We start from the raw sequence: 26959 nt of genomic DNA, 5'->3' as shown, positions 1-26959 counted from the left end.
GTGAGTTTATGTGTTTGAAGCCCTTGGTCACCACTCCCATTTCAGTTCGTTTACTGAGAGATCATCAGCTTCTTAAAGCCTGTCGGTATACCCAGGATTCATAGTTTATCCTACACTCATGTATAAAGTTGCTTACCTATGCCATTTAGACGACTGTTTTTACTGTTTTGGTATTTTTGCCACTATGGTTTAGTCATATTTATTTGTTGAGTTAAGAATGACACAGTGGTCTTTCCATCTGCTCTAATTGGAGGTAAAGCGGTCGAAGGTTTTGAGCGACCTGGCCTAGACAAGCCATTCTCTTCTGGGAATGTACATTGGAATCACTCGGAGGCTTTTTAATGCAACACTGGCCTGAGCCCCTCCCTTAGGGCTGATGATTCAGTAGACCCAGGAGGAAACCCAGGCATCTGTATTTTTTAAAAGCTAGGTGAGTTTGATTCATAGAGGCAGGAAAGGGCCATTTACCTTTTAATTAAAATCTTTATTGATTTAAGAATAACATATATAAAAATTTAGAAAGTAGGTAAAGTGTAAGAAGAAATAAAAATGGCCTATAATCCCATCACTCAAAAATAACTGCTGTTAACACTTTATGATACATTTTGGTGTCTCAGATCTATGGAGTAGGTATGTAGTGTGTGTGTTGAGGTTCTTCTCTGAATACAATTCAGTAGCCTGAATTTTTTATGTAATATGGTAAATACTTTCTCATGTTATTAAAAGTATTTTAAAAATGCATTCAGCAGCTGTATAATCAAGGGTATAATCAGAGGTATAAGATAAAAACTATGGATGGCAAGGAAGTGACCCAGTCATCAGAAATGTTTTTACTTTTAGCTAATAACTGTGTAGTGCATATGAAAGAACATTTATAATACATGTAAGATATAAAGAATAATAAAAATCAATGACTGTTCTGCTCACCATTTGGCTTAATAAATGGAATGTTTTTATGTTGCTCATTATCTTCCTTCTCTTTAAGAGTCTATGCATAATTTTGCACAGTTTTTACCTGTACATGGCTTCATAATACATGTGTCCTTTGATGACTTGCTACTTTCCCCCTCAATGATTTGTTTGTTCTGATGTATGAAGTGGTAATTCATTAATTTTTACTGCTCTTTGATATTCCATTGTATGAGATACCATAATTTATTTATTCTATCTCCTTTTGTTCCTGCGGTTTCCATTTTTTACCACGACTGTCCTTCTCTGCGCATTCCTGTACATTCCTCCTGGTGTGCAAATGCAGGAGTTTCTAGGGAATGCATCCAGGAGTGGAATTGTGGGTCACAAGCTGTGGAACCTTCAGCCTTGGTTTTGCAAAACTGTTCCCCAAAATAGTTGTACCAATTTACACTCCCCCTAGTGGTGTACAAGAATCCCAAATGTTAGACACCATCAGAAGGATTTAATATTGTGCTTGATTTACTTTTTCTTGCCCACGAATAGCGATAATCTCTGATTATGCAAACAGAGTGAGCCAGGTTCTGGAGGCATGGGCAGCTAGGCGGCTCTCTTGAAATTGTGCACTTGGTCTGCCCTTGTTTTGAGTACAACAGAATTGCTCATTGTCATATTGCATTCTTCAAGCTTAAAATAAAGTTAGTAAAACCTGCTTTATGGAGTTGTGAGATTAAGATTGAGAAATTTTTAGGGAGCAAGGTCTAGATTTAGGGATGTGCTCATTGTTAGTTTCTTCTTTCCACACTTGAGTGACACTAGGCATTGACTCTTGATTTGAAAAAGTGATCAGTGTCTGATGCCATGAAATATGTGACATAATGCAATATGGCCATAAAATATATTATATAGTCTTACTTTTCATCTCAGTTGTCTATTGATAAGCTCTTCAAGTGGGTCCCAAACCAGGTTTGCCATTTAAAAATTCAAGAGTCCTAAATCTTGACCAGCAGAGCCAGTTCTCAATATAGGATAAATATCAGTAACTACAAACAACTGCTATCCTGTAACATCATTTTTTGATTAAAATGGTCAGCACAGATCAGCATAAATCAATGCTCCTAATATGAAAGGGTAACTTAAAAGTAAAACATTTTAATATTGTTCAATTCTTGCTTAAAACTGTGAGACATTACTTATTGAGAATATGCTTACTTATAAAACAGCCTGAAGGTTAAATTCATTTCCGTTTGTTCTTTGCTTCGCTCCCCTATCCCCACTCCATGTGCAATTAAAGTTCATCTACTAAAACAAGTTAGCCTAACCTAGTATTCTGTGTGCTGGTTGTTTAGTTTGGGAGTAGAGAGAGAATTTTTAAAATAGTATGTTACTTTAAATAGAAATCAGAGTATAAAAGACACTCCTCATAAGGCATGCTGTTTTGCTAATCCAAGTAAAGTAGCTTTTAGAATAGTTTTTGATCATTAAAAGAAAAATTCTTTTGAAATTGCAATCTTAATTTCTGAGTACTTTTGCAAGTACTTTTTTTTAGAGAGAAAAGCTCCAGGTTGGGTATGATTCATTCATTCCTTTTTCCTTTCTCTTGAAGGAGTAGACAGTCTCTTAAAGTTCGAGAGCATAAAGTTTTGGGACCATATGTAGATGGTTTATCCCAACTGGCTGTCACTAGTTTTGAGGTAAGTGTCATTAAAAAAAAAAAAAGACATTAAAAGCTGACAGTAAATTGAAGTGTATAGATCATGTTCAATATATTTTTATGTGAATGCTTTATAGCATATTATTACAATTCATGGTCTCAGAAACCCAGTATCAACCACCCCAAACAGAAAATAAAGGCTTTTAATCACAGTCTCTTCAAGCCGCTTGGTTTTGAAGGGTTTGCAGCGTTGTCAGGAGGCCCAGCATCCTGAGGTTGCTGAATATTTTCATGAATAACACTCTATTGAAACTCTTCTCCGTGAGGTTGCCAGTGATGTCCTTCTGGACAGATGTAAACACTATTTGGTAGTTATTTCAACCCTTTCTCTTTGACAGTGTCTCCAATCGTAGTTTGCATTACTTTTCACTCTTCTGATTCTTCTGTTTTTCTGATTTGATCTCCCTCTGTTGACTGATCTGTTTCTTTTTCCTACTTCTTGACTTCTGTGCTTTCTCACATACTGGCTTGATATTTTGTCTGTATTTTTATTGTCATTGCTTTGGGAATCCCATAAAAGAAAGCACTATCTGTTACCAAAGAATGCCGATAAATAAATGAGTAAACACATCCATCTACTTAGAAGCGCCATCTCTGTGTTATTTGTCCCTACATCACTTCAGACTCAGTAGAACTAAAATTAATCTACGAGGTAACTCTCTTCAGCCATTTAAATGTAGATAGTTTTAGTACTGCTTAAATCAGAAATAAAGGGCAGTTATCACTCCGTCATCAGTGAGATCCAGAAATCAACAAAGACGCCTCTGGCGGGAAAGTGCGAAGTCAGCCCTTTGCTTAGGTGCCTGGCTCAGCGTCACTGGGGGCAGTGACCGTTTCCTCCTGTCACTTATTAGTAAGAGCTGGAACATCCGTGATTTGTATCCAGTTCTGCCACTTATTGGGCTCTCCAAGTGGCTCAGTGGTAAAGGATTCGCCTGCCAAGCAGAAGATGTGGGTTCCATCCCTGGGTCAGGAAGATCCCCTGGAGAAGGAAATGGCAACCCACTCCAGTATTCTTACCTGGGAAATCGTATGGACTGAGGAGCCTGGTGGGCTACAGTCCATAGGATCGCAAAAGAGTCAGGCATGACTTAGCAACTAAAAAGCAAACAACCGCCTCTTATTAGATGTGGGAAGAGTTATTTGACTTCCATGAACTTCAGTGTCCTGTGTGTATAATCAGGTAGATACTTCTTTTGTAATATTCGAAACATTGTTTAAGAGTCCTAGGTTCCGGGTGTTCTCAAGCAAGTTGTATAGAGTTGAATAAGGAAAATTCCCTGTCCCGGGAGAGCCATGGCATTGGAAATTCACTGAGTGAAAATGTTAGTCATGCAGTCATGTCCAGCTGTTTGCAGCCCCATGGACTGTAGCCCGCCAGCCTCCTCTGATCATGAGATTCTCCAGGCAAGAATACTGGAGTGGGTTGCCATTCCCTTCTCTAAGGGATCTTCCCAACCCAGGGACTGAACCCAAGACTCCTGCATTGCAGGCAGATTCTTTACCATCTGAACCACCAGGGAAGCCCCTTGTTGGAGAAGGGAGGTTACTAATCATACAGGAGAGAGCTGTGCGAGAGAGTCAGAATAAAATAAAGTCATCATTGCTATTGAGTATCTGAGCACAGTAAATGTTAGCTCTTTTCTCCTTAGGAACTTGCAGAGGGAAAAATAGGTACTCAACAGAGAAGAAGACAGTTGCAGTTTGGAAGGAATGGGTGAAACATTTCATCCACTAGAAAGCGCTGAGGGAGTGGGAGTTTGAGCTGGGCTCTGTGGAAGAGAGGTAGGAGGTTTACATGCAAGGGTCGTGATGGAATGCATCATAATGAGTACATCCACGGGTGGGCAGGACGCTGTTCTGAGGGGCTTTTCGTTCATAATATTTTTCTTGTGCCTGCCTCTAGGACATTGAGTCATTGATGTCTGAGGGAAACAAGTCTCGGACGGTAGCTGCGACCAACATGAATGAAGAAAGCAGCCGCTCCCATGCAGTGTTCAACATCGTCATCACGCAGACGCTGTACGACCTGCAGTCTGGGGTGAGCCATCGGGTAGAACTTTGGGTGACGGTGAAGGGACTCACAGTATCTGCCTGGGTGAACTGCTCCGTGGCTGGATTCGGTTCCCAAGAACGTTAAGCCAGCTCTTCTGGTTACTAGAGCAGCTACTCTGCTTACATCATGTAATTTGTTAGGTCTTACTTTATATATGTAGGGCTTCCCTGATGGCTGTTTGGTAAGGAACCCACCTGCCAATGCAGGAGATGTGGGTTTGATCCCTGGGTCGAGGAGGTCCTGGAGAAAGAAATGGCAACCCACTCGAGTATTCTTGCCTGGGAAATCCCATGGACAGAGGAGCCTGGTGGGCTGTAGTCCATGGGGTCGCAAAAGGGTCAGACTCAGCGACTAAACAAAGCAACAACTTTATATATAAGGTTAAAAATCTGGAATCCTTGAAGACATGATGCTTTCACCATACCACTTTAATATGTATCTTTCCATAGTGAAATTCCCCTAGAAACAGCTGGGTTTACCTCACAGTCATTAAAGAATATGAAAGAGGAAACCACGACATTCAGCCTAAAGATAGCCTTTAAAAAAAAAGTGAGATATTTGACCTGAATGTGCAGGAATCCTCACGTCTTGGAATGTACTCATAGACGCATAAAAGCTTTCTGAATATATTCTGAAAAGGCCAATGCACTTGCTATCCAGCTACAGAACAGAATCCCAGGCTGCCACACCAACTTTAATTTTTACCCTAAAGCTGCTAGTCCAAAGAACTCTTCTTACCATTTAAGATCTTCTCAAGTTTGCCTCCTTAAAGCAAGATGGCTTCAGTGGTGGTGCTGACATCTACGCAGATGTCTGTGTGGTTTCTGCACTCACGTGTGTCTGTTGTTTCTCTCTCGTCTCCCACAACTAGAACTCAGGGGAGAAGGTGAGCAAGGTGAGCTTGGTGGACCTGGCGGGCAGCGAGAGAGTGTCTAAAACTGGAGCTGCGGGAGAGCGCCTGAAAGAAGGCAGCAACATTAACAAGTAAGGGGCCTGTGCGATTCCCACGGTAAACCCCAACGTCCCACCAGCTTCCTGTGTGTCTGGGCAACTGGTCCCCTTATCAGGGGTCAGATGGCTCTGATCACAGGTGATTCAGAGTGTGTAGCTTTACTGAACTGGGTTAAAGAAAAACATCAGCCTGCCTCTGTTGAGATGCATGAGGTTTATTTAAGTGAAACAGCACGAGGCAGCCGGGCTCCAACATTGTCCATACAAACGCTCAGAATATCATTGTATAATGTAATTTCTCTTAGGTCAATGCAAGTCACAGTTTTATAAATCAAATCATATCTTAGATCTAACTCTAGGAGCTTATTCTAAAGAGAAAATCTACTTCAAATCCCTTCATAAGGCTAATACTTGTCTTCTCTTGGTGGCTCAGTGGTAAAAGAATCCACCTGCCAATGCAGGAGATGCAGGTTCAATCCCTGGATTGGGAAAATCCCCTGAAGAAGGAAATGGCAACCCACTCCAGTATTCTTGCCTGGGAAATCCCATGGACAGAGGAACCTGGTGGGCTACAGTCCGTGGGATTCCAAAAGAGTTGGACACGACTTAGCAACTAAACAACAAAAACAATAACTTCCCCCCAAAAGTAACAGTTACAGAGTAACTGCCATCCTGAAATCTCATTAGTTGGCTTGAGTGCCTGTAGCGTGCCCAGGGATGTGGTGAAGGCTGAAGGAGAGCGGAGGGGTACAAGGTGTGTAGGAGCTGGCCCAGTGGACAAGGAGGTGAAGGTTTTCCACCTGGAAGATACAGCAAAGGCGCAGATGAAGGATTTGCTTTTTATTTTTTTTTAATTATTTATTTGTTTGCATTGGTCTTAGTTGTAGCATGTAGCATCTTAGTTCCCCCGGCCAGGGATCGAACCCACGTCCCCTGCATTGGAAGGTGGACTGGTTCTTTGGGACGTGCTACCCAAGGATGCCCCTGATAAGCCAGAGACGTCTGTCTTCCCCAGCATGAGAGGGAGTGGAGTTTGCCCTTTTAGGGGTGTGTACTTGAGCAGGACTGCCTGGGTTCATTCCTGCCTCTCCTCCACTTACTAGACACATATGTATCCTGGGCGAGTGAATGTACCTCTGTGTGCTTCATTTTTCTCATCTGTATAATGAGGACAATAACAGTATCTGCTTCATTGAGTTGTTGGGGATTAAATGCCCGGAATGTGCTTAGAACAAGCCTGACACATAGTATGCACTGAAGAAATATTAATGGCTCTAGCTATTATTTTTATAGCTTGTGTAAACAGCATAATCATTATTTCAGGTTCAGGAGAAAGAAACATGGTTTGTACTTGTATGTTTCTTTTGAGACATAATAAGTTGGGGTTTATATGTATACCGTATAGCTGATTCACTTTGCCGTACAGCAGATACTGGCACGACATTGTAAAGCAGCTGTACTCCAAGAAAAAAATTAATGAAAAAGAAATAACTTGAGGTTTTGTTTAGGACAGAAGGCGACAAGAGGTAATAGATTCAGGAACATCTTTGTGCAGCTTGCATTGCAAAATGGCACTAACACATTATAATCTCACAGAAGTTTGCAAAAGTAGTGGTGAAATATCACTCCCTCTATCAAATGGACGTAGCTGTGCTCACTGCACAGGCCGCTGCTTGAGGGGGCCAACTCCCAGTCATTCTGTCTCTTGCTCTGATAACAAAGGATTTTGCTCTGCTGCATGACAAAGCATTGTAGGAGCCCAGACCGGCATACAGCTCTGCATTCTAAAAAAGGTGCAAGACAGGGAACTCTGCTCAGTGTTCTGTGCCAGCCTGGATGGGAGGGGAGCTTAGGGAAGAATGGATACGGGTGTAGGTGTGGCTGAGTCCCTTTGCTCTCCACCTGAAACTCTCACAGCATTGTTCATCGGCTATACTCCAATATAAAATTAAAAGTTTTAAAAATACAGAAAAAAATAAAGAAATGAGAGCAAGCACCAGGATGGAGAAACAGAGATGGGGGTGTGAGGAAGCAGGCACCAAAGAAAAGATTGTCACCCCGCCTGGAGGTTTGTTTACTGGCGCTCAGCCACGCCAGCTGTTTGCCCGTGGCTGCGCCTGGGGAAACACGCTGAGAGTTCTCTGCATTCGTGGAAACTTAGAGTACGGCTGGCCTTGACGAGTAAGGATCACCAACTCCATTGACCTCTTACTGGATCCTAGGCACTGTACTGTGTACTCTGTATGTAATAATTCACCTGAGCCTCATGTCACCATTTTACAGACGAGGAAACCAAGACAGAGAGCTGTTAAGTAATACATCCAAGGTCACAGGGCTCCAAGCGTGGATCTTAGACTTGGTTGTAGCTAATTTGGCTCCAGAGCCAAGGCTCACACACTCAGCTGCCCAAGTGTTGTGTTGGCCTGGAGGAGTCCTGATTGATATATTTGTCCCAGAGGAAATATTAATAGTGCCCCCCCACCCCCAATTTGGACACTAAATTGTATAGTGTCTCAAACTGGACTACCTCAAGGCCACACATAACATGATTTAGATATTCCAGCTACTAGCTCTTTTCCATTATGACTTAATAAATTGAATGGATTTCTCTTAGCATCCTGCTGTCTTTCTTTATGTGGCTCTTTCACAAATGGATGTATGTATTCCTTACTACTAGTCTGTGAGATACCTACATTTTTAGGGTTCTTTTTAGTTTGTGGACACTTTCATATGCATTATTTCATGTGAGGTTCATTATATGTATTTATATCTCTGTTTAAAGATGAGGAAACTGATGGTTGGAAATATACATTTATATAATATGAATAAAAGCTGAGTAGGCCTCTACTATGTGTCTGGAACATTAGATGTTGGGATGCAAGAGGAACTTTGCTGTTGACAGAATATTGCCTCCTTGCCCCCCAAATACATCCAAGTCCTAATTCCCAAAACGTGCATACATTACCTCACAAAGGGATTTTGCAGGTGTCATTAAGTTAAAGATGTTGTGATGAGAAGATTATTTGGGTCAGTTCAGTGCAGTTCAGTTCAGTTGCTCAGTTCTGTCCGACTCTTTGTGACCCCATGGACTGCAGCACACCAGGCCTCCCTGTCCATCACCTACTCCCAGAGCTTGCTCAAAATCAGGTCCATCGAGTCATTGATTCCATCCAACCATCTCATCCTCTGTCATCCCCTTTTCCCCGCTTCAATCTTTCCCAGCATCAGGGTCTTTTCCAATGAGTCTATTCTTCGCAGCAGGTGGCCAGAGTACTAGAGCTTCAGCTTCAGCATCAGTCCTTCCAATGAATATTCAGGGTTTATTTCCTTTAGGATTGACTGGTGGGATCTCCTTGCAGTCCAAGGGACTCTCAAGAGTCTTCTCCAACACCACAGTTCAAAAGCACCTTTTCAGTGCTCAGCTTTCTTTATGGTCCAGCTCTCACATTCATACATGACTACTGAAAAATGCATGGCTTTGACTAGACGGACCTATGTTGGCAAAGTAATGTCTCTGCTTTTGAATATGCTATCTAGGTTGGTCATAGCTGTTCTTCCAAGGAGCAAGTGTCTTTTAATTTCATGGCTGCAGTCATCATCTGCAGTGATTTTGAAGCCCAAGAAAATAAATCTCTCACTGTTTCCATTGCTTCCCCACCTATTTGCCATGAAGTGATGGGACCAGATGCCATGATCTTAGTTTTTTTAATGTTGAGTTTTAAGCCAGCCATTTCACTCTTCTCTTTCACTTTCATCAAGAGGCTCTTTAGTTCTTCTTCCCTTTCTGCCATAAGGGTGGTGTTATCTGCATATCTGAGGTTATTGATATTTCTCCCAGAAATCTTGATTCCAGCTTGTGCTTCATCCAGCCCAGCATTTCACATGATGTACTCTGCATGTAAGTTAAATAAGCAGGGTGACAATGTACAGCCTTGACATACTGCTTTTCCCAATTTGGAACCAGTCCGTTGTTCCATATCTGGTTCTAACTGTTGCTTCTTGACCTGCATACAGATTTCCCAGGAGGCAAGTAAGGTGGTCTGGTATTCCCATGTCTTTAAGAATTTTCCACAATTTGTTATGATCCACACAGTCAAAGGCTTTAGCATAGTCAATGAAGAAGAAGTATATGTTTTTCTGTAACTCTCTTGCTTTTTCGATGAACCAACAGATGTTGGCAATTTGATCTCTGGTTCCCCTGCCTTTTCTAAGTCCAGCTTGAACATCTGGAAGTTCTCCGTACACATACTGTTGAAGCCTGGCTTGGAGAATTTTCAGCATTACTTTGCTAGCATGTGAGATGAGTGGATCTGTTGTAATCACAGAGCTCCTTACAAGTGAAAGGAGGTCAGAGAGCCAGTGTCAGAGTGACATGGGGTGAGAAAAACCTCATAGCTCACTGCTCACATGCGGATGGAGAGAGGGGCCATGAGCCAAGAGATGGGGGCACCCATGGAAGCTGGAAAAGGCAAGGAAACCTTTAGCCCAGAGAAACCCATTCTGGACTTCCAGCCTTCAGAACTATAAGACGATTTGTGTGGTTTTGAGCCACTACCCCTGTGATTATTTGTTATAGCATCATCACTGCTCTCAAAGAGGAACACATAGGTTGAGATAACAGTAAGTTATTAATACTTTATCTGAAAAACCAAAAGGCACATTAGAAGTGCTACATCCCCCAGCACTGAAGCATGAAACTGTTTTTTTTTAAGACACATTTACCAGCCCGTGGGTGTCTGCCAAGTTGGTCTTGTGCTTTTCCTAAAATAACTGGCTCGAAGGGAGTGGAGCTGCGTCTGAACCCTTTCCCTTGAAGCTCAGTCCAGGGCTGTTTTCACCCCCCACCTGTCTCTCTCGGGTCCCTGAGTGGGTCCGTGTATGCCAGGCGCCCACCACGGATCCAGGTCTCCACCAGGTGTCCTCCAGCTCTCCACATGGTCACCGGTTTAATGGGACATCTCACAGTATGACCTTGCCATGAGGTCTGCACAGCTGTCTTAGAGATCTTCATAGAAAGAGGGGCCCACAGGCCTTTACCTGCAGTTCCAAAATCCATAGTGAAGTCACTCAGTCGTGTCTGACTGTTTGTGACCCCGTGGACTGTAGCCCTCCAGGCTCCTCTGTCCATGGAATTCTCCAGGGAAGAATACTGCAGTAGATTGCCATGTCCTTCTCCAGGGATCTTCCTGACCCAGGGATCGAACCCCAGTCTCCCCCACTGCAGGCAGACTACCATCTGCGCCACCAGGGAAGCCAAAGTGCTCTGAAAACCAAATGCTTTTCCTGTTTCCTTCGTAGTTCACTTGTTGGTGAACCCTCATCTGAATTCGGATGAGGTCTTTATCTTCACATATGGTCTTTATTTACTTATTTAATGTGGCCATTCATATGTTTAGCTGTAGAAATGTTCATGGATTTTACTGTGGGCTGCTGTCCCAGATCCCCCTGGTGGTCATATGTAAAAGTGTATGCACTGAACTTCCTAAAATCCAAAAACATTCTGAATTTCGAAACAAACGTGGCCCTAAGGCTATCAGATAAGAGATAAATGGACCTGTACTGTTTTGCTCCGTCTAGCAAATAAGTGTCAAACACTGTTTGAGGATAAGAAGAAAGGGGTGACTAAGATGAGACCCTGGCCTCGGGAAGTTCAAGGTCCGGTGGGGAAGGAGATCTTTGGTGGCGGAGTGGAGGAGGAGGAGGGAGTGATATTAATACATTAAGTGCATAAAACTTACACACAAGGTGTGGTGGGGTCATGAATGACAACACAGCTGGAAGATTTGGGAGGCTTCCCAGAGGAGACACGGGAGTTTCTTAGTTACAGAAACTAAGGGTGTGACCCTTTTGTGCCTCAGTTTCCTCACCTGTAAAATGTGGATGAGGAAACACTCTGAGTAGGGCTGTTGTGGGGATTCAATTAGTGACGACTTGTCGCCCACTTAGAACAGGCCTACCCATAGGACTCTGTAAGTGTGTCCTAGTAACGAAAAGAAATCATTTATCAAAACTGCTGCCCATTAGTTCCACAAATGGCTTTCTAAGCCTTAACGTCAGTGCCCAGTGGAGGGCTAAAATGAAGGCACTCTGACATGTTTCCTGAGATTTCTCTCGGCCGCCTATTGGGGTTTCTTTGGATGAAACACAAATAATCCTCTGAAGCAGACCTGGCGGGGACTTCACACAGACATTAGTGTCTGCTTAATGGGCTGTGGATTTAAGAGCTCCATCTCTCCTTAAGCTCTTAAGAGCTTAACAGCGCACGTTATTCCTTCACGTGGAGCGCCAAGGCACTGTGTGGCTGCTCCACCGTGGCCTGTTCAGGGCTGGGGAGGAGGGGTCGTCTGGAGACCGTCTTCGCAGAGGACACACCTGGGACTCCGTCTGCTGTTCGCCCTTCTACTGAGGGTGGAAGGACGACGTCTTTCCCTGCTGCTGGAGCCTGGCTGGTTCAGCTTCTCTGAGAATTCACTTATATCATGGGACACTCTCATACCCCAAGGGATGTCACCAAAGACGGTTCTGTTTTATCCCCAGCAACAGCCAACCTTTAAATGCCAATAGTATTCATCTAATGAGTATCTTTCCCAGCCTTTTTTCTATTTCAGTTACTGCGGTTAATAGAGTATATACCAGACATTTCTAAAAAATGGGTTCTACTGAATACTTGTTCGAGGGATATTAATATATGTTATCCCTAGGATTCTGTCTTATAATTTATATTGTCATAAATTTTAAGTACAGTATTTCTAATGTTTCATGTGACCCCGTCCTCCTTTTTTTCTTCTTGAGTACCCTCCACGACGCTTGTTGATTTCTTCTCGGAAGCCTCATGTCAGTGGGTTTTGTCTGCATAACTCGACATGAGCTTGTATCTCGGAAGAGTAAAAGTGGCCTGCCTTCTGTCCATTATTCAAGGGCAGGTGGTGGTACTTGTTAATTTACCACTTGTACCTTGAATGGTCCCCGTATGTGAAGAAAGATATCCACATATCTTAACACAAAGAGACCCATAAACGACACAGCAAAAATCTGCTCCTGGGAAGGTAGCAGCCACATCTTTGGGGCAATGTGCCATTGTCCCTTTAGGCTCTCTCAAAGAATTCTTGTGAAATACTAGTTCCTCAGGTGGCTCTAGGGAGAAAATGACCCCTAGATAAATAATTTGGAGAAAGATTACTCATAAAACCTTCCTTCAGAGGGACTTCCCTGGTGGTCCAGTGGCTAATACTCTATGTTCCCAATGCGGGGGGCACGGGTTCGACCCCTGGTCAGGGAACTAGATCCCACATGCTGCAACTGAAGATCCCACATGCCACAGTTAAGACTCAGCATGGCCAAATAAATTAAAAAATATTTCAGGGCTTCCCTGGTGGCTCTGTGGTAAAGAATCTGCCTGCCGATGCAGGAGACATGAGTTTGCTCCTTTGTCTTAGAAGATCCCATATGCTGTGGGGCAACTAAGCTCTTGAGTGAGCCACAGCTACTGAGCCCACCCTCCCTGGAGCCCGTACTCCACAACAGGAGAAGCCGCGGTAATGAGAAGCCCACATGCCACAGTTAGAGGGTAGCTCCCACTCTCCGAAACTAGAGAAGAGCCCGACCAGCAGTGAAGACTCAGCACAGCCAAAAGTAAATAAATAAATAAATAATTTTTTAAATATTTAAAAAACAACAACAAATCTTCCTTTGGAGATTCCCAGTGCTAAACGCTCTGAGAACCTGCAATGAATCTCATATAACTCTCTCATTCTTGATTTTACTTGATGTCAGAATTCTAGGTATAACATTTTAATGTGTCCAGAACAGATGTACAAAAGAACCTGTTTTTGGAAATGTTAGGACAGGCTTTTGAATTATAGCACAATCATTGGAATGGAAATGAGACTGGGAATGACACTCATTGGGTGAACATTGGATTTAATGATTTAATCAGTCACTGGATAACAGCGGTGAGTGGAAGTGAGGCCTATACTGTAGATATCACTGTTTTCTTTCCTGTCCTGTCATATGGCGGTGCTGTCCTTTCCCTATAATTTGCCACATTTTGCATTTCTCCTTTCCCGTAAGGAGGGGGTACTTTTTGGGGAGGAGTGCTAAACTCAGTGCCACTAACTTGATCACCTTTCAACTGATTCTGTAAAAGCCAAGGATTGCCTTCTGCTGTCAGCAACAGAAGGAGAAGGAAATGGCACCCCACTCCAGTACTCTTGCCTGGAGAATCCCAGGGACAGAGGAGCCTGGTGGGCTACAGTCCATGGGGTCGCTAAGAGTTGGAGATGACTGAGTGACTTCATTTTTCACGCATTGGAGAAGGAAATGGCAACCCACTCCAGTATTCTTGCCTGGAGAATCCCAGGGACAGAGGAGCCTGGTAGGCTGCCATCTATGGGGTTGCACAGAATCGGACATGACTGAAGCGACTTAGCAGCAGCAGGCAACTGAAACCACTCCAGTGACAACCAAGTGACAAGTTCATCCTTCTTACTTAAAAAGAAGTCCAGAGGTTGGTCCAGCACCTGAGAAATGCCATCAGGCACACAGCTGTACTAACCTTAGTGTGTGTTCATGTGGTTCTCCTGACCCCAAGGCAGCTCTACTATTTTAGGCATCGTATCCACATCTTTGTTCCAAACAAGATGGGGAAGGACCTCTAGCTTCTATAAGCTGAATATGTGCTTTTTTATCCAGAGAACCATAACTTGCTTAGAAGCCCCTCCCACAAATGTCTCCCTCTCTGCATCTCATTGGCCAGAACTGTGTTTCATGGCTTCTCCAAGCTGAGAGGACTCTGTAGAGTTCTTAGCTTGACGTGTGCTTCCCAGCATATTCAAGTGTCCATTAGCAAGTGAGAAAAGGGAAAATGAGTATTGGGCCAATAGCCACAGTGTGTACCAAAACCATCGTTGAATTAGTCCTTTGTAGAAAGAGGTTCATGTTCTGTTCTTCTGTGTATTCTAGATTCCCTGTAATTTGGCAAATATTGAATGCGTGCATGTTTTAAGCAAGGCACAGTCATCTCTGCTCCTGAGGTGGTCACAATCTATAGAAAGAGAAATACACACCTGGCTCTGATAAACTTTCATAAGTACTACACTTAGGATCTTAGAAAAAAGTAACTGGAAACATGGTAAAATAAATTTGAAATCCATCCTAGACAATACAGGTAACTCACGTCACATCATATCTACTCCTATGGGAAGGAATCTGATGGTTAGAGTTTCAAGGGAACTAGGTTTAAGGAAGGTATCAGTTCAGTTCGGTCGCTCAGTCGTGCCCAACTCTTTGCGACCCCATGGACTGCAGCATGCCAGGCTTCCCTGTCCATCACCAGCTTCCGGAGCTTGCTCAAACTCTTGTCCGTTGAGTCGGTGATGCCATTCAACCATCTCGTCCTCTGTCATCCCCTTCTTCTCCCGCCTTCAGTCTTTCCCAGCATCAGGGTCTTTTCCAATGAGTCAGTTCTTCGCATCAGGTGGCTAAAGTACTGGAGTTTCAGCTTCAGCATCAGTCCTTCCAATGAATATTCAGGACTGATTTCCTTTAGGATGGACTGGTTGGATCTCCTTGCAGTCCAAGGGACTCTCAAAACTCTTCTCCAACACCACAGTTCAAGAGCATCAGTTCTTCAGCACTTGGCTTTCTTTATAGTCCAACTCTCACATCCATACATGACTACTGGAAAAACCATAGCTTTGACTAGACAAAAGAAAAGCAAAAAAAAAAAGTTGGAATATGACAATTTTTTTTCAATGAGTTACTTTATTTTGCTTTTGATCCACCTAAGTTTTATTTACTTTCTTTTTGGTCCCGAATTCTCCCTTGTTATAGATAGTTGTTTATAGATGTCATCTCCTGGCTTAAGTCTTCCTTGTTCTCAGCCAGCCCCTCTCCCTTCTCCTCCCCAGCACCATGGCCAAGAATTTATGGTGAGAGATTTACCGATTAGGAGCTTCCTCACTATCTCCAGGCTTCCCAGGTGGCACTAGTGGTAAAGAATCCGCCACTCAATGCAGGAGACATAAGAGATGCCGGTTCAGTCCCTGGGTCAGGATGATCCCCTGCGGGAGGGAATGGGAACCCACTCCAGTATTCTTGCCTGGAGAATCCCATGGACAGAGGAGCCTGGCGGACTGTAGTCCATGGGGTAGCACAGGATCAGATATGACTGAAGCAATTAAGCACACACACACACACACCATCTGTACCTCCAGCAAGTTCAGAAAAGGAACAGTGATCTGCTAGAATTAGAAAGATTCCTTTTCAGCCCCTAAAATTGACCAAGGAACTCCCACCCATTCTGATATCTGTGAGCTGTTCATTTGCCTCCAGGTTAAGACGACAGGACTACCAGGATCCATAATTAGTGATTTTGTTATATTTTAAGATCCCTGGAAGTAAAATTCCCATTAAAATATATAAGCCTGGTGTCCAACTTTCAGACATTGGACTTTCAAATGGTGTTTAGGATTCTAGAAGCCCCTAGATCACTGCTTCTAGGTGAGACTTGGTAGGGAGTGTTGGCACGGACCCCTTGTCACTGGTGATCTGGTGACCTCTCAGTCATCACTGAGTCCCACTCACTCTGCAGCTTATTTCTTTTTGTTCCAAGGAGAGCATAATAGGTTTAGATGAAGTTCTTGTTTTGAGGATGTCCACACTATTAGGTAAAGAGTGTGGCCTCTGTGAGTGATAAGCTTCTCTAACTGAGCAAGTTATATAGAGCTGTCAGTTCAGTTGCTCAGTTGTGTCCGACTCTTTGCGACCTCATGGATTGTAGCACGCCAGGCTTCCCTGTCCATCATCAACTGCCAAAGTTTGCTCAAACTCACGTCCATTGAGTCGGTGATCCCATCCAATTATCTCATCCTCTGTCATCCCCTTTGCCTCCTGCCTTCCTTTCTCTCACATCCATACATGACTACTGGAAAAAATCACAACTTTAACTAGATGGACCTTTGTTGGCTTGTATAGTTATATAGAGCTTATATATAAACTTGTTCAGTTATATAGAGCTGTAGGACCACTGTTAACCTCAGAGTTGCTGATATTGACTCTTGAGTCACTGAGCTCTTTATGGATGGTATGAATTAAAGTAATTTCTGCTGCATTTGGGTATTAAAAATCAGGATAGTCCAAAGGATTGCTTCCAAATGAGAATTCCATTTCAATAGTTGCAAAATGTGAAAAATGCCCTATATTCTTTATCTAGCCAGAAACATGTTTTTGCCTTATATTGAACTCTTTTTTCCTCTATTTCATATAGGTCATGCACATTTTTCTTTCTTAAAATTGTTAGCCATTGGTTGGGGACCTCCCTTCCTGGACCAGGGATTGAACCCATGTCCCCTGCATTGGCAGGCAGATTCTCATCCACTGTACTACTAGGGAAGTTCCTCATTCAGCTTTAAGAAAAGTAAAAGACATTTTCACCAAGAACTTTATTTAACAACGTAGTCACTAATTGAATGAACTTTCTGGCTAACCCAATAACTATGCAAGGACCTTATTTTCAAAAGAGGACACACCTGAGGCTCTGCTGGACATGAATTGGATGGTGGGGAGCACTGTATAACCCAGGACAGTGGCTTTTTTTGTTTGGCTTCTTTCTCTTACATTTTCAAGGTTCTTCATGTTATCGCACGTGTCAGAACGTCATTCCTCTCATACGGCTGAATACTGCTCCACTGCAAGGACATATTGCATTTTATTCTTCCCTTCATTATTCAGTGGACATTTGAGCTGGTTCCACACTTTTGGCTGTTGTGACTATCACTGCTATGAAATTCTTATGCAAGTTTTTGTATGGACATATGTTTTTGTTTCTCTTGGGGTGGATTTGTTTAACTTTTAAATTTGTCAATTATGATGTACATCTTTATGTCACTTAGCAGTAACGGCTGTTAGTTATTAAATTTCTGGCTCATTTTCTGCATTGCTTTGTATTTCAGTGACTTCTCCAGTGACTCACCTTTGGGGAATGTTATTTTGTGGGAAATACAGTTTTACTCCCTTCAGCTTATTTAATGGAAATCTACTGTTAACGTTAGGAAGAAAGCTGTGTTGTCGTTCACTTGCTAACCTCTAGTCGCCTGCTGATCTTCCTGGTTTTTATAAATAAGTAATAGCATTTAATTTTTTCATCATTTACAAAACCTTTTGTCTTTGTGGTATCATGTTACCTTCCTAGCAGTCCCAAGAGATGTCCTGAGACTGATCTTTTCTGGCTGCTAAACTTGGAGTCCAGTTGATTTCTTTTAAAAGAACAGTTAATACTTAACTATGATATGAGGCTGTCCTTCATTCTTCAACACCACAATCTGTTGTTTCCATGGTAATCTTTTTTCGAAGTACAGAGAATATGTATTAACCACCAGTGGAGGTTCCCAGGTGGCGCAGGTGGTAGAGAACCTGCCTGCCAATGCAGGAGACATAAGAGAGGTGGGTTTGAGCCCTGGGTCAGGAAGATCCCCTGGAGGAGGGCACAGCAACCCGATCCAGTATTCTTGCCTGGAGAAGCCCATGGATAGAGGAGCATGGTGGGCTGCAGTCCATGGGGTCACAGAGTTGGACACAACTGAGTGACTAACACTTTCACTTCCACCAAGGGAAGTTCATTAGCCTACACCAGTGGTTCTCAGACTCTACTTGCATTAGAATCTTCTGGAAGGCTTGTTGAAGCTCAGTTTCCTGACTCAGTCTGCATGGGTCTGGAGATAGTGTGTTTCTAACAAGGTCTCAGGTCATGTTATGCTGCTGGTCCCAGCACCATTTTGAGACTCATAGGTCTGGCAGCTGAATGTATGTATCACTTTGGGTATTGTTCAGCCAGCGCTTCTCAAATTTTAATGTGCACGTGAATCGCCTGGAGATACCTTTAACTGGTTGTGACTCAGTAGGCCTGGGAAGGCTTCCAGGATTCTGTTTGGGTGGTTCTTTGTTTTTGTTAAACTGTGGTAACTCCACATTGAAAAAAGCTTGCCAGCTTTAAGCAGATGAACAGGATATACCTTGTAACCTGTGATGGAAGTATGCTTTACAAGTTACGTGGTTACTCCTAGAAAATCAGAGGCCAGAGTAGTCCTGGTTAGACTCAAAGAGCAGATGGTTGAGACTTTAAACATAATATTCAGAGTAAATTATAATTCTCTTGAGGAATCTTTTAAATGTATGTTTCCAGGTTCTGAAATGTTTCACAGCTCCTGTCTCTTGAACAAAATAGATTCTACAGGGATTCTAAATTCATTCTTTTAAACTAAAGGAGTTACTTTTTGTTTTTCATTTTCTCAGCTTCTCCACGAATGAAGACTTGATGAGATCAACTTTAAGGACTTACTGTTTTGCATAATTTTATACTTAGTACCTGGAAGGATTATTATATAAACAAAATAAATTCTCCATAAAACTAATTTTTTTCTTTTTCTCTTGGCAGATCACTTACAACCTTGGGGTTGGTTATCTCATCGCTGGCTGACCAGGCAGCTGGCAAGGGTAAAAACAAATTTGTGCCTTATCGCGACTCAGTCCTCACTTGGCTGCTTAAGGTAATTTATTGCTCTCGTGTTCTTTTCCAACTAGAAATTGGCTGTTTCAGTGGTGACAGCTGAGAGATGTGTGCAAAGCTAACCAAAGACAACACAGCGAACTTCTGACAGTAGTGTTACTATGATCCCTAAACACGCAAGGACGAAGGCTCGTTCCCGTTGCCATTTTTCCATTGTAAGGCTGTTTGACAGGCATTGTGCTTTGATGTGAATAGAGAGAGATCACCGTTCTCTTGTCACAAAATTTTTTGTGAAATACAAGCCCGTTTCCACATCAGGTTCTCTTCACAGAGAAGGTCATCTGCACACATTTGCCGCTTCCCTCTTGTGTTGTGCCTGGAACAGGCCCTGTTTCTAAGATGCTATTTGAAATATGTTGCAGGACAATCTGGGGGGCAACAGCCAGACCTCCATGATCGCCACCATTAGCCCAGCAGCAGACAACTACGAAGAGACCCTCTCCACGCTGAGATACGCAGATCGGGCCAAAAGGATCGTTAACCATGCCGTCGTGAATGAGGATCCCAACGCGAAGGTCATCCGGGAACTGCGGGAAGAGGTGGAGAAACTGAGGGAGCAGCTCTCACAGGCTGAGGTATGGTGAGCCCAGCACTCCCTGTGATCCGGCTCCCTGGCTCCTGGTATCTGAGTGTTGAAGATGAGCTCGCTCGCAGTTCAGCTCCCCTCATGTCCTTCAGCAGTGCTGAGCCGATGAGCATCTTCTCCGTGCTAAGCATGGGGAGGACAACGAACATGAAATGCAAGGCTGCATCCTAGGCACTGACAGTCGAGGAAGCAGACAGTTAAGAGACTTGCTGCCACTGCCTGACTGTTTCAGGCAGTCAGTTGGCCCTTCACACTCTTCCAGTGTGAAATCCTAAGACCCAAAGATGCTGCTTTGATTAACATTGTAGATGACAACTTCCACGTGGCCTTGCCATTTTCAGAGAGGTTAGCTCTGTATCATCTCGTTATTAAGTCGGGCAGACAAGGTAGTCAAGAATAATTAGCATTAGGAGTAATTCATTTTGTATTTGGTTCATTTGTATCAGCTCCTGACAGGGAACCAAATCACATTTACATTGTTACCATCTTTCCTTGGCTTTACCCAGACTTCATAATCATACCCACTTCCCAATAGCTGTTGCCAGGGGAGGCACTGTCTCACTGCACTAGATGGGGGCCAAGTGCCTCAACTTCGGTTACATGCTTCTGCCTGCCAGGACTCGGGTGTGTACCCCAGGCTTCTGAGTTCACCTTCCTTCCTACTGCTGTCTTCTGACCCCACAAACAAAGGGAGGTCAGAGCTAGGGACCTGAAGATTCTACCTACTGCTGATCATGGAGCTGCATTGTAACTGTTTGCTTACATGTCTTTCTCCTCTTCTGGGCCACCGGTTCCTCAAGTGCAGGAAGCATGTTTTATTAATTGTGTTTATCCCTAGTACAACAGCGATACTGGAAAGCACTTAGCACAATGGGTTGCCCATGGGAAGTGCTCAATAAATGGTGCTCTTTTTTATTATCATTCTAATCATCACTGAGAGCCTCAAGCTTAATTTGTTTTTCATTGATGCCAAGCAGGGTGGTAGAACACTTGGAAAATTAAAATGCTGATAAACTGTGATGAGAGTCGTTCCTCGGAGGAGCGTGATGACTCTGGAGTTTGTCTGTAGGTGGATCATCTCTGTCCTCCCTACTGTCTCTGAATCTGCATTTCTGCTGTGACCCTGTAATCCAGGCCTGGTAGCCAGAACAGTGCCTGGCCAAAGGGGTAGACCAGAGGAACCACAGCAGGTTCACGTCATAGCTCAGTCGTGTTTGACTCTTTGCAACTCCATGGACTGTGGCATGCCAGGCTTCCCTGTCCTTCACTATCTCCTGGAGTTTGCTTAAACTCACATCCATTGAGTCAGTGATGCCATCCAACCATCTCATCCTTTGTTGTCCCTGGCTCCTCCTGCCTTCAATCTTTCCCCAGCATCAGGATCTTTTCTAATGAGTTGGCTCTTTGCATCAAGTGGCCAAAGTACTGGAGCTTCAGCTTCAGCATGAGTCCTTCCAGTGAATATTCGGGTTGATTTGCTTTAGGATTGACTGATTTGATCTCCCTGCTGTCCAAGGGACTCTCAAGAGTCTTCTCCAGCACCACAGTTCAAAAGCATCAATTCTTTGATGCTTAGACTTCACATAGAATTTTCATGTGTGTCCCCTTGGACCCAGCACTGAATATCACTCTCAGGTTCTGTTAACACAGTGAGACACAGTTAACAACATCCTCAGCCAGACCCACATCATTGCCACTTCAGCTTCCAGTCCGAGTTCTGCCATCTTTCTTGTTTGTAGGGTTATCCTTTGCAGAGCCTCATGTTTCATGTTACTACAGAGTGTCATAAAAACATATGGGGGCCAAGGAAAGGCCCCCTGAGATTTCTTAAGCTGCATGTCTATATTTAGACCTCTTAATTATTCTCACTGAGCAAACTCAGAGGGAAATTACTGCCTTTTTAACCAGATGTCCTATTTCCAAGTGAGTAATAAGCATGCTAAGTTTATTACCATCAGTAAGAAAAGTAGTTCAAATGGCCCAGACTCAAATTTTAAAATGGTTGAGAAGAGTCTCTACCTTTGCTGGTAGGTTAATATAACTGGGATGTGTTTATTAGTGATGTGTGTTGGTCTTTGTTTTATTGAAAAACAAATCTAGTCAAGTAATTTGTTCTCATACTTTGCTATTTTGAAGGTGAACTTTAGCATCTTTGAGGTCTTTAAATGTGAAATTTAAGTATGATGGATAAAATTACTCTGGGACGATTTATATCACTTTAATTCAGGGCACTGGAATTCCTTTTTTCTGGCTTTAAGAAGAGCAGCCATTTATTCTTTCACATCATTTGATTAATAAAGATCTAAAACCCCCCCTGACAGTGTGTGGCTTAATTGCTTCCAACAGACAGTTGATAACCTCTTAAGAAGGAAAATAAGGGATTGTCTTGTACATAATGCTGGAACAAATGAGAAAATCAGATATCTCTGCTTTCATTTTAAAGGCTATGAAGGCCCCTGAACTGAAAGAGAAGCTGGAAGAGTCTGAAAAGCTGATAAAAGAGCTAACAGTGACTTGGGAAGAGAAGCTCAGGAAAACAGAAGAAATTGCACAGGTAGCTTAATAACCCAGGCCTAAAATACCGTGATTTTTTTTTTTTTGGAAGTACAGTTGACATAGAGTGTTGTGCCATATAGCAAAGTGACTCAGTTATACACATATAGACATTCTTTAAAAAAATTTTTTTTTCCATTATGGCTTATCACACAGGATATCGAGTATCGTTCCCTGTGCTACAGTGATTCTTCTTCATTTGCCATCTTTTCTGTAAAACGACTTGTCATCCTCAAAGAATCCTAAGGGGATTTCACTAGTGGTCCGTTGAGTAAGACTCTGTGCTCCCAATGCAGGAACACGGATTCAATTCCTGGTCAGGGAACTAGACCCTGCGTGCTGCAATTGAAAATCCTGCACGCTGTAACTAAGACCCGAGACAGCCAGAAAAAAAAAAAGACAGCCAGGAAAAAAAAAAAAAAAAAAAGCCTTAAGGAGCTTTTTCTACTGAACTAGAGCCTACAAAAATCCATTTTTAGACACTGACTTCATTGTCTTGTATCAATTACTACTTGGTCCCTGTGTTTGCTAGAAGAGAGTTCAAAATTTGTGCAGGCATGGTATAGGAATCATCTTTAATGTGTCCTGCTTTTCACATTTTAAACAAAAATCTGTGATTTCAGATCACCTGGCAAAGCATTGGCAGAGAATTTATAATAGTACTCTTGCCTGGAAAATCCCATGGATGGAGGAGCCTGGTGGGCTGCAGTCCATGGGGTTGTGAAGAGTCGGACACGACTGAGCGACTTCACTTTCACTTTTCACTTTCATGCGTTGGAGAGGGAAATGGCAACCCACTCCAGTGTTCTTGCCTGGAGAATCCCAGGGACGGGGGAGCCTGGTGGGCTGCCGTCTATGGGGTCACACAGAGTCGGACACAACTGAAGTGACTTAGCAGCAGCAGCACATCATAGGCTTTTCAATGTGTTTGATTCTTTGGCTCATTAGAAAATGCTGTTATGAAATTTATTTGAGATAAAAAGCAAGGACTGAGCATGCACACATGTGTGAGTGTCTGTATGCGTGAGATGTGAATTCTACACTGTGCATTTCATGACATTTTCATCTCACTGACCACTTGTAAGTATTGAACCATCCCAATCAGGTAGCTGGAAATCAGTAACTGGAACCTGGGCCAGCCTTCTGCTTATATGTTTTTTTAGATATCACAAGCACACACCTAACTTTCTGTAACTCCTACTTGGCTTTATTTTTCTTCATAGCACATATCACCTTAGGAAATTCTGTATTTTACCTGTCTATTTTGTTATGGTCTGTGTCCTTCCACTAGAATATAATTTTTGGTGAAAGAAGTAACTATGTTTTGTTTGCTCTTGTATTCCCAGCCCTAGGTTAGTACCTAACACAAAAAACATTTCATGAATAACTTGAATGAATTCAAAGTGAAAGTGAAAGTTAAGTCGTTCAGTGGTGTCCGACTCTTTGTGACCCCATGGATTGTAGCCCACCAGGCTCCTCCGTCCATGGGATTCTCCAGGCAAGAATACTGGGGTGGGTTGCCATTGCCTTCTCCAGGGGATCTTCCTGACCCAGGGATCGAACCCAGGTCTCCCGGATTAGAGGCAGACGCTTTAACCTCTGAGCCACCAGGGAAGCCCGAATGAATTCAAGGCCCTCTGCAAAAAGGAGAGGCCTGCTCTTCCAGCCCCATCTCCCACTACTTTCCCACATTGACTAGGGATTCTTTTCTTTTTTTAACTTTTTATTTTACATTGAAGTCTAGCCGATTAACAATGTTGTGACAGTTTCGGGTGCACAGCAGAGCAACTCAGCCATACTTATACACGTATCCATTTTCCCCCAACTCCCCTCCTCTCCAGACTGCCCATAACATTGAGCAGCGCTCCCTGTGTTATACGTGGGGTCCTTGGACTAGGGGTTCTTGACACCTGCGTTCATCCACCGCATCCTGAGTCCTCACCGTACTTCCCTCTGCCCTTACCTTGCAACTCCCCCGTTTCTTCCTCTTGAAATTCTTCTTGTGCCTCAAGAACCATCTCAAATGTATTCTCTTCCTGAAGCCTTTCCTGGACTCTTAACCCATCACAATCTCCGTCCTTTGAAGTCCCGCAGCACAGTGTTCCTCTTCAGAGGCTCGGGGCTCTCCTCTTTCATCTCTAGCCCTGTGGTCTCATCCCCTCCACTGGACTGGAAGCCCCTTAAGGGCAGGCCGGTACCTGGTTTACCCTTGGTGCTCCTATGACACTGACACAAGATGTCACATGTCTTAGACGCTCAGAAACTTGGTTGAGCTGAGTAGAATGTGTCGTTTCACTGGCGTTGTCCCCAGAAATAGTGACTTTCCATTGGTACATCTCCTGACTCGAGCAACACACAGAGCTTTCCTGCTTTTGTGTGTCTCTGCACAGGAGAGGCAGCGGCAACTTGAAAGCATGGGGATCTCCCTGGAGACTTCTGGTATCAAAGTGGGAGATGACAAGTGCTACTTGGTCAACCTAAACGCAGACCCTGCTCTCAACGAACTTCTGGTTTATTATTTAAAGGTAAGAAGTATATGAGCAGATAGCTGCCATCCTGATTCCTTCGTGTACGATCCCACTTGGGTCTGGGTACCTGTCCCCATGATCTTGCTTTTTGTATCCAGCTTAGCTCTCATTAAAAGTAAGAGGAATGGTAGTTCAGTCGAGTTACCACTGAGCGAGAACTAGCTGTTTTGTATTGTGTCAGCCAAAAAGTTTGGGTTGGCTAAACATCTTTTCCATAAGATGTTATGGAAAGACCCCCGACAAACTTCTGGACCAACCAATATTATACTGGGGCTGCCTAGCTGGGCTGATTTCAGAGGGGCAGGGGGAGCCACCAGGGGTGTCAGGGTGATCTCTGGCTATGGCGACAGGATTCTGAGAAGCTCTGGAGAGTCACCATTATGCGTCTGAGTAATCCTAAGGGGATCTTGAGGTCAGCACAAGCCTAAAGCGGACTATGATGGGAAATTACACAGCTAGGGTTTTTCCCTAGGATTCTTCCATATCCATCCCTTCTAAACCTGCGTCCTTAGGAAGTAACTCTTGGTCCCATGATCACCCTCAGGTGTGGAGATGGGTGTGTGCTTTGGGGTTTGGCCCTGTGGCCTCAAGGTCATGTCACTGACCATACTACAGCAGTCACTGCAGCGGTTGTCAAACTCCTTCGTTAGGGATTCTGAGCTGCCTCGTGAATATGCAGAATGCAGTGGAGAATAAACTTGAAGTGAAGAAAGGAGCCTCAGTCTTCTAGAATCCTTGTTATTCTACTTTTTCCAGAAACAAATATGACATAAATAGCCCCTGACTTACTGAGAGTCCGCTCACAGACTTAAGATCTGTTCATTTAGGAAAGGATGAAGCGGTAAGGGATTGTTTCTGAATTCTTGATTTTGAAAGACCATGCACTGCGCTTTCTCTGTTGAACAGGGAAGTCTTTTTATTGTCACAGAGACTGCATGACTTTTAGAGCAACAGAACAGGCAAAGGGGCTGCACACTGGGCTCAACCAGCAGGAATCACAGTCCTCACATGTCTGAGTTTTGAAGTACTTAAGAATCATGCTAACATGTACACTGTATAACCCACAGGCATGAATACTCTGTAATTTAGTATTAGCAACTCAACTTTTGTTTATCATTTTAAAAGTTGAAAATATTCTCCATGAAACTATTTTCAGTGTTTCTTGAATTTATATAGCTTTTCTCAAAGACTTTCACTGTTAATTCAAGTGATTCTTGAGAAAGAATCCTATTCATTAGATCATAATAATACTGTTTTGGTTTTGCGGGAGGAGGGGGGGACAGGCTTCGAATGAAATGGCTTGGCCATGGTCACATAAACAGTCATCAAGTTAAAATTGGAGCTCAAGGTTTTCTATTGTCAAATCTGACTTCTTTATGTTCCAAAATATTAGCTAATCACTGTTGATTAGGGTTTTGTTTTGTATTTTTTTCTATAGTGTTTAAACATGTTTTAAATTTAGAGTGTTAAGGTAAGCTTTTGACCTACAATGCACCAGATCTCACATCTCCTGTCTGGTTCACCTAATGTTGTTATCCGTGGTCTGTTGGGTTATTCAAATTGACTGTGATAAACTTTTACTGAGTTACCTGCAAGTGTAGGTGTTTCTGTCTTGAACAATCTGTTACCAGGACCACACCAGGGTGGGTGCCGACACCTCTCAGGACATCCAGCTCTTTGGGATAGGAATTCAGCCTGAGCACTGTGAGATCGACATTGGCTCTGATGGAGAGGTCAGCCTCACTCCAAAAGAAAATGCACGGTAAGAAAAGTACCGTATAGATAACTAATGAGAGCCTACCGCGTAGCTCAGGGAGCTCTACTTAAATGCTCTGTGAGGACCTACATGGGAAGGCAGTCCAAGGAAGAGGGGATATATGTATCCACATGGCTGATTTACCTTGCCATACAGCAGAAACTAACAGAACATTGTAAAGCAACTATTGTCGTCGTTGAGTAGCTAAGTCCTGTCCAGCTCCTTAAACCCCATAGACTGTAGCCCACCAGGCGCCTCTGTCCATGGAGTTTTCCAGGCAAGAATACTGGAGTATTCGGTTGCCACTTCCTTCTCCAGGGGATCTTCCAGACTCAGGGATTA

General features: G+C 43.3%; 1 protein-coding gene across 1 annotated transcript in view; it reads left to right on the top strand.

Moving 5' to 3' along the window:
- The window catches only part of KIF13A (kinesin family member 13A), a 203751-nt gene that overhangs the window by 119340 nt on the left and 57452 nt on the right, over window positions 1-26959 (top strand). Inside the window, 8 exon segments of the mRNA XM_070361021.1 lie at window positions 2516-2603; window positions 4530-4664; window positions 5551-5663; window positions 19063-19174; window positions 19557-19769; window positions 22224-22334; window positions 24724-24858; window positions 26493-26623. Of these exon segments, the coding sequence (XP_070217122.1) occupies window positions 2516-2603; window positions 4530-4664; window positions 5551-5663; window positions 19063-19174; window positions 19557-19769; window positions 22224-22334; window positions 24724-24858; window positions 26493-26623 (1038 nt within the window).

This window comes from Bos mutus, chromosome 23 (assembly GCF_027580195.1).
Source record: "Bos mutus isolate GX-2022 chromosome 23, NWIPB_WYAK_1.1, whole genome shotgun sequence".
NCBI lineage: Eukaryota > Metazoa > Chordata > Mammalia > Artiodactyla > Bovidae > Bos > Bos mutus.
Note: the sequence above shows the minus strand (reverse complement) of the source record. Positions and strands in the feature narration are given on the sequence as shown.